The 7,292-nt window shown below is 50.7% G+C and overlaps 5 protein-coding genes across 5 annotated transcripts, besides 3 other annotated features; all 5 read left to right on the top strand.

Annotated features, from left to right (window-relative positions):
* Positions 1–113: 113 nt before the first annotated feature.
* Positions 114–164: a microsatellite.
* Positions 165–208: 44 nt separating this feature from the next.
* On the top strand, positions 209–733 carry Tco025E_07873 (uncharacterized protein; the record flags this gene model as incomplete). The annotated part of the gene is made up of 1 exon (XM_029374732.1): positions 209–733. One exon carries the CDS (start codon positions 209–211, stop codon positions 731–733), a length of 525 nt encoding a protein of 174 aa, XP_029225166.1.
* A 130-nt stretch (positions 734–863) lies between these two features.
* Positions 864–891: a sequence feature (A-rich).
* Positions 892–993: 102 nt separating this feature from the next.
* Positions 994–4,074, top strand: Tco025E_07872 (uncharacterized protein; the record flags this gene model as incomplete). Its single annotated transcript, XM_029374731.1, has 1 exon — positions 994–4,074. The coding sequence occupies one exon, from the start codon at positions 994–996 to the stop codon at positions 4,072–4,074; it is 3,081 nt and encodes a 1,026-aa protein (XP_029225165.1).
* An 85-nt stretch (positions 4,075–4,159) lies between these two features.
* Positions 4,160–4,188: a microsatellite.
* Positions 4,189–4,356: 168 nt separating this feature from the next.
* Positions 4,357–5,223, top strand: Tco025E_07871 (ascorbate-dependent peroxidase; the record flags this gene model as incomplete). The annotated part of the gene is made up of 1 exon (XM_029374730.1): positions 4,357–5,223. One exon carries the CDS (start codon positions 4,357–4,359, stop codon positions 5,221–5,223), a length of 867 nt encoding a protein of 288 aa, XP_029225164.1.
* A 918-nt stretch (positions 5,224–6,141) lies between these two features.
* Tco025E_07870 (glucose-6-phosphate dehydrogenase) lies at positions 6,142–6,573 on the top strand (the record flags this gene model as incomplete). Its single annotated transcript, XM_029374729.1, has 1 exon — positions 6,142–6,573. The coding sequence occupies one exon, from the start codon at positions 6,142–6,144 to the stop codon at positions 6,571–6,573; it is 432 nt and encodes a 143-aa protein (XP_029225163.1).
* Positions 6,574–6,630: 57 nt separating this feature from the next.
* On the top strand, positions 6,631–7,128 carry Tco025E_07869 (glucose-6-phosphate 1-dehydrogenase; the record flags this gene model as incomplete). Its single annotated transcript, XM_029374728.1, has 1 exon — positions 6,631–7,128. One exon carries the CDS (start codon positions 6,631–6,633, stop codon positions 7,126–7,128), a length of 498 nt encoding a protein of 165 aa, XP_029225162.1.
* Between the last annotated feature and the right edge of the window lie 164 nt (positions 7,129–7,292).

Genomic DNA, 7,292 nt, shown 5'->3' with positions numbered 1-7,292 from the left:
ACTTAAATAACGAGCTAATACAGGGCCACGACGATGGTGCCTTTTCTTCATCAGCCGGTGTGAAAACAAAGGAAAGGAAAGGAATGTAGGGGATGCCGTTTAATCTATCTCTCTTCTTCTTTTTTTTTTTCTAGTTGTTGTTGCTGTTGCTGTTGTTATTGTTGGTCTCTGCATGTGTTTCTTTTTCCTTTCTGTGTTGTAGGGGTGGATGGGGAATACAGACAATGCTGGGGCTCCGAGTTCGTGTTGGCTGGCGTCCACGCGATTGTGCGTCAGAACAGTGCAGCACGGGGGCGAAGAGAAGCATTGGCAGCAGCAGTATCACCACCCCTACCAGGTGATGGAAAGTGATTGGCTCGTCACTGGCAAAAGGCAACAGAAATTACTCTCTCCGTCGCCTCGGCCGGACGCCCTGCCTGACTCTGCTATGGTAGCTGCCTCAACAAGAAGCGAGCTTCTCCCAATGGGTGAGGGAAGGCAACCGCTAGCGTCCCTGAGCAAGACCATAACGACCTCAATCTGTAAGGACGACGCGGTACAACATCTTATAGAGGCTCTTTCAACTTCCTCCTGGTCCTCTAGTGAAGAAGCCGAGGAACCTTTCCTAGATGTTGATGCGCGCAATTGGAAGGCTGATGGATCTTGCGGTGTTGACTCCGTTATTTTTGGCCTGCCGGGGCGTGAGTCGTGTTACTATACTGGGAGAGGCTATTCTGACAACTATTTCCCTTGATATATATATATATATATCTTGCCACTGCTGCCTGAAAATAAAGCGATCTTGTAGCATGCGTTTATGTTATTTTTTCCCCAATGTTATGGACAGAAAAACCAGTGAATGTTTGTATGAGAAATTACATGCCTTTTTTTCTTTTTCTTTTTTCTTGTTTTACGTCTTCTGGGTATTTGCGTGGATTTTGGGTCATGGGAATCAATATAGAAGTCAGAAGAGTTGAATAGTAAATTCCAACAGTGTGAGTTTCATTCATACCAATGCATGTGGAGTTCCGCATTTCCTGCATTGAAGGCATGTGCGCCTTTGACGCCGAGAGCTTTATTCGCATGCACCAATTGAACGATCGCTCTCAGCAAGAAGTAGAAGCGAAGCGGACGCTTGTCCAACTACCAGAAGGGGGCAATTGCACGGGAAGGAAATTTCATCCTTATGTAAAGCTACAACTGGTCTTTGAAAACCTTGTCTGCATTGAAAGTTCTGTATTTCGTGGAAGCGTTGAACGTCAGCAGCATGAAAAGCAAGTAAAAACGAACTGGGACGCGAGCGAGATTCGCACAAAGCGATACTTTAGCTGTATTGGAGAGGCCATTGTTGCCTCGCTCCCCTTCTTTGTTGCTGAACGTTATGTAAAAATACGCCTCATACAACTTGCACCGGAGTTTGGTAGAGAAGAATTGGCGTCGATTAAAGCCACATATCCCGCTTTTCTCCGTTTGCAGGAGAGCAGCCTTTGCCTTGGCGTGGCAAAGCTCGGCATGCGAGAGCTTCTCATTTCGAACGGCGGTGTCAGTGTGACACTTCAGCCTAAGCAGAGCATGATTTCAGCGGTGGAAGCCCTTAATCTCAATACTGTTGCCACAAAAGGTATGTTTGGGGAGGATGTTGGAGGAAGCGCTGTGTTGACAGTACAGACATCCAGTATCGTTTTTGGCCAAAAATCGCTACCAACGTTGCTTTTTCCTGCACGTAGGAACACTGGTGGGCTCTCCGCTGCCACGCACGCCGTGAATGCAGGAATTGGCTCGCATGATGTTGCTGAAACGGATTGGGGTGTGGAAAAACTTGCCGAACTGCGGCAACAAATGAGTTCCTCGGCGGTTCACTTTGTGCTTGTGCCGTACATGGTGTTGATTCACACCGTGCTCTGCTTGAACGATGCTGTATCGTGGCGGCACACCGCGAGGACGCTTCTGCTTCTTTGCATTGTATTGTTTGTGTTTATTACTGACGTGGTGGAGATTGGGCTAATACTTTGCCTCGTTGTGGAGGCGATTTTGATACTACGCACGACTGTTCTGTTTTATCGAATGCCTTCCCATGTAAATCCAACTATGGATGCGGTGTTTCCTTTGGTGGATCGAGGCGATGACTTTCAGGCGGTGTTGTACGGATGCCAGAATCACATTATCAACGGTATGGTGCGTGCGCGGCTTTTCTTTTCGCAGGGCCTCCAAGCGGATTGCTACTTTGAGCTGGTTTTTGTTTTTAGTCGCATGCGTCGTGCCAGGCGATGGCTGCTGCCGTGTTTGGTGACAACGTTGGTTGCCTCACTTGTTTTTTCCGTGGAGACGTTATTTCTGCTTTTCATCTTGGCTGCCTTTCTGATTCATCCTCTGACGCTGCGGGTGCCTCCGTCTCATCTGCGTAAAATATGGAGGCGCCGATTGCCTTTGAGGGTTATCTGGAAGGCACTGACGTTGTGTCGTCCAATGCGAGTGTCACGGCTGGTGCTGGTCACCGACGTGGGGAAGGGAGAGCCGTTGCGGCGTAGTTCGTTGTCCGCCACGCCATTTGTATCTCCAAGTCCGACGCGTAGCCTCATTAATTTCCCTGCCGCCACTCAGCCGCATCCCATGTTGAATGACGCGGATACTCATTGCGGCACGGTGTGTCTAGGCGTTTCACCTGACAAATCAAGCGGGCAATCTAGGCATGCAGGGGAGCGGGGTCCCTTTTCACGTGTGAATTCGCAAACCGCCAGGTTCCTGGGCAATTCTGCCGCAGGGGAGAAGTCTACTCTAAGTGCTGCGGTTGCCGGTAACCATTTTCAGTCACACTGCGCTTCGCCGAAAATGTTTTCTTGGTCCTGCGGCGAGACGCTTAAGTACGACGCACAACATAATCCACTACTTAATCTCGCCCTCATTGTCATCACCACTGATGCAATGCCCGCAAGCAGTAATAAGGTGAATACTTCAGGTAACAACGGTGGAAACAGTTTGATTGTTCAAAAATTGCGTCGAGTTCTGCAGCGAGCGAGGACACTTGAACGTCCTCCACCGTCCAATTTGCAGCGGGAACAGTACCAAGCATATTTTAGCTGTGTGGTACCATTTCTGCAGTTTCTTCGACGACAGTGCACACTCAGGGTATATGTGACTCCATCTTCTTCTTTGACGTCTTCCCCTACGTCAGACACGGGGAACATGGTAAGGCTGGATCAGTTGGCAAATCTTTCCTACCTGGTGGACAAGGGAGAGGATGATGGCATTACCTCCACACTACTGGCCCATTCGTCGCAACAGGTGGTTTTGGGGAAACTGTCACCGCTCGATCATATTGATAGCAGCGCTCGAGGCTTTGCTTTGCTAGCTGCGTATGTGCTTCAAGGGTCACGTTTTTCTATCTACAACAGACCGGGTAACAAAGGCTGTGGGATGATTATTCCCCTCAAGGTGGGATCCAACGACATTGAAGTAGCTCCAGAGCCACATCCCTGTCCTCCGTCCCTTCAGAAGGCACTGATAGACATCTGGAAAGGTTGGGCAGATGGAGAACCGCCAATTTTTATCAATACCGATGTCGTTATGAACATTATCGCTACGCATAAGGAATTCTGGGGGAGCGGTGACACGGATGCGATGAGTGCGAAGGACTACAAAAACATGATGGCGTTACAGGAGTACGGTGAGACGGCGCGAGACACGTCAAAACGAATTCTTTCTACCTTTAGCGCACCTTCATTCGGGTGCAAGCGACAACGTGTCACTAACGCTTCTGGTCTGAATCCTGAACCCTCACCGGCGCTCTCGGCGGTGGGCGGACAAAAAAATCCGGAGGCGGGTCCAAGCTTGCTTGATGAAGAAAAGTCCTCTGGAACCCTGGGAATCTTTTCTGGAAGACCTCAGACGTTTCACCACGCTACGCGGTCGTGGGCGTACAGCACGCCTACTCTGCAATGCTCAAGTCAGCGCCAACGGTCAGTGCCGCGTCTTAGTCAGGAGAATACGAGCACCATGGAGGAAATATTTGGAGCAACACTTCCTAGCCGTGAAGTTCTGCAGCTTGATGGCGTGCCACACGTGGGAGCCGGGTCAAGTACGCCAGGGACAAAATAACTGATTATGCATCGAATATACTTCCGAGTATTTTCTTTGCACTGCTTCTTGTTTGCTTGGACGCTTGCTGCTGCCGTCTTTTCTCTGTTGTTGTTGTTGTTGTTTTTTTTTTTGCATGCCTCGTATTCTGCATGGTGATTATTATTATTATATTTTTTTTGCCTGTTAATTTTCCGCCCTGGCTCTCTCTGCTTTAATGAAATGTAGTTTGACTCTGAAAGCGTCTCTACTCGTGGCTCTTTTGTTCTCTTGCCTAAGGTTTTTGCCGGCGCTGCGTGCACAATGCATTCGGGAGGTGCCACTGCGGCTTCACTCCACCCTTCAAACGAAAATGTAACTGAGGCACCACCGTTTGATGTAAAGGCGTTAAAAAAGGACATTGAAGACATGCTCTCCAGCCGCATGTCCAAGGGGCCTCTCTTCGTGCGACTTGCATGGCACGAGGCTGCATCATGGGACTGCCGGAAAAAAGATGGGAGCCCCAACTCCGCCTCGATGCGTTTCCACCCGGAGTGCGATTATGCCGACAACAAGGGGCTTGATAAAGGACGAGATGCGCTGGAGCCGCTTAAGGAAAAGTACCCGAACATTTCGTACGCCGACTTGTGGTCCTTTGCCGCGGTGGTCTCGATTGAGGCGATGGGCGGTCCGAAGGTTCCGTGGCGGTGGGGACGCGTGGATGCCAAGGACGGCAGCGTCTGTGGCCCCGATGGACGTCTTCCTGATCCATCCAAAACACAGGATCATGTGCGGGATATCTTTTCACGTCTTGGCTTCAGTGATGAGGAGGCTGTTGCTTTGATCGGAGCTCACACCTGTGGCGAGTGCCACTTGAGGAACACTGGCTATGTGGGTCCATGGACACACGACAAGTACGGCTTTGATAACTCTTTTTTTACGGAACTCCTCGGCAACGAGTGGGTATTGAACCCCGATGTGAAGAAAATGCAGTTCATGGACAGAAACACCAAGCGTATTATGATGTTGCCTGCAGATGTGGCTCTTCTCCTTGACGACAAGTACCGCTCCATCGCGAAAAAGTACGCGGATGATAATGATGTCTTTTGCAAAGCCTTCAGCAAAGCCTATCAAAAGTTGCTTGAGGTTGGCACCAAGAACCTAAAGTCTCTCCCGGCGGAGGAGAAATAGGCAAGCTCATACGTGCATATACTTGCGTGTCTTCTTATGCACAAGGACGATTCGACACCGATGTGGAATTTCTAATTACTGTTATTTTATACCTGGTTTCCGTTTTTTCTTTATTTCCAGGACGCTGAACGTTTTTTTTTCCCCCTCCCTCCCTCTCTGTGTGTATGTGTGGAATGGCTGGTATGTTGGAGTCTCACCTTCGAGCTTTACGGGGCTAATTTGTACTTGCTGGCGGGAAAGGAGATGAACGGGCGGTGCAGGCACAAAAGTTATAAATGAAAAATTCCCGCCGTTGTTCCAATGACCTCTGATGAAAAAAACAAGTTTTTTGAGTTTCCCGCCATCATGGGTGCCGCCTACGATGTGGGAGAAGAAGCTTCCACGAGGCGCTGGGTCCAATACTGAAAGATTTGCGGCGTCCGTATGCTTATTATTCCACTCCTTTTACCTGGGTCTTGGCAAAGATGGGAATCAGAACGGTAATACAGGTGAAAACCAACACCCGCCAAAAGGGCACGAGTTTTTTTTATGCAAATAAGTGTTGGCTTGTGTGGGCGGAACAGTACTTGTGTGTGTTTTGGGTCAGTTTTCCAACTTCGGCAGGGCGATGCCTCGGTGCCGGAGCAAAAGTTAATGGGGGACGTTCCCTGCGCCCCCCCTCCCCTCCGTAGGGTTTATTGATGCGAATGAGCCCTTGTCCCTCTTCCCCCCTCTGTCTTTTTTTCATGGGAAGATTCAAGCAAAGCGAAGTTGTGTGACATCCTTTGAGCCAGCTTTGTTCATCTTTGATCAAAGACCGCCGCTGGAGTGAGGAAGAAGGACAGACCGCTACCCGTATTGTGGCCTGCTTCATTTCACTCCAAAGCTTCACCCTTCGGTTCTGCGCAGGCACTGAATCCAGAAGACCCGTCACGACAAATGAGCGCACCTGAAAACCACTGCCGCTTTCACCAGGACGTGGACAAATTCTTTGATGAACTCCGCGAACGAACGCTGAGGGATCACCCCGAAAACCTGTGCGAATACTTGCTGGAAACTGCCAGAAAGGTCGCTTCGGAGCTGAAGGAGAAGTCCTGTGAACGCATCCCCGATGCTGTTGCCCCCGGAACTGAAAAGTCGGGCCCTCAGCATCGTTTTTGCGCCTGGGGCAAGTGGGGACTTGGACAACAGGAAGACATTTCCAGCTCCTTTTTTTTCTGTTGTACTGCAGCGGTGCGCTGCCCCTGCACGTCAACCTTCTCGGCTGTGCTCGTTCCAAGCTTGAGGATGTGGACAAGTGGAAAAGAACAACGCTTGCGAGTTGCTTCTCAGTGTTGTATGAACTTTGCTGTTACGTGGATGCCTTTTTGAAGAGAATCAGTCATGTGTCTGCGTCCCACGACCGTGCCGAAGCCTTTGCACGTCTGAATGAGAAGGTATGCCAGATGGAGCACTCCTTCAAAGGGCCGGAGCAGGGCGGAAACAGTCTCTTCTACCTGGCCCTGCCACCCGCCGTCTTCGCGGACGCGTGCAGAGGCATCCACAAAGGGGCGATGCAGCGGCCCCGGTCCGGGCTGGGTGCGTCTCATCGTTGAGAAGCCCTTTGGAAAGGACACGGGGACCTCCCAGCAGCCCTCTAGGCAGCTTGAGCCGCTTTTCGACGAGAGCCAGTTGTTCCGCTTTGGCTACCGCCTGGGGAAGGAGATGGTGCAAAATATCGTCGTCACGCGCTTTGCCAACCGCGTTTTTAGGGCGCCGTGGATCAGCAACATTACTGCGTGCGTCCGAATTACATTGAAGGAGACTATTGGCACGGCGGGTCGTGGGGGGTGCTTTGACAGCATTGGAATCATGCACGCCGTGGCGCAAAAACCACCTCACGCAGATCTTTTCTTTATTGACCGTGGGAAAAGCCGCGCTCCCTAAGCGCCGAAGACACTCGTGAGGAAAAGGCACTTTGTTCTCCGACAGGTGGAAATCCGTGGCTGCGGGGAACGGTGTGTTGGGTCAGTGCACACGGCGTCTGTGGCTTTGGTTCTTTTGGACGGTTTGCCTATCGCGATGCATGCCTGTGTGCGTGGCAATTTCCA

This window comes from Trypanosoma conorhini (assembly GCF_003719485.1).
Source record: "Trypanosoma conorhini strain 025E chromosome Unknown Tco_14.4_contig_00653, whole genome shotgun sequence".
NCBI classification, from domain to species: Eukaryota; Euglenozoa; class Kinetoplastea; order Trypanosomatida; family Trypanosomatidae; genus Trypanosoma; species Trypanosoma conorhini.
Note: the sequence above shows the minus strand (reverse complement) of the source record. Positions and strands in the feature narration are given on the sequence as shown.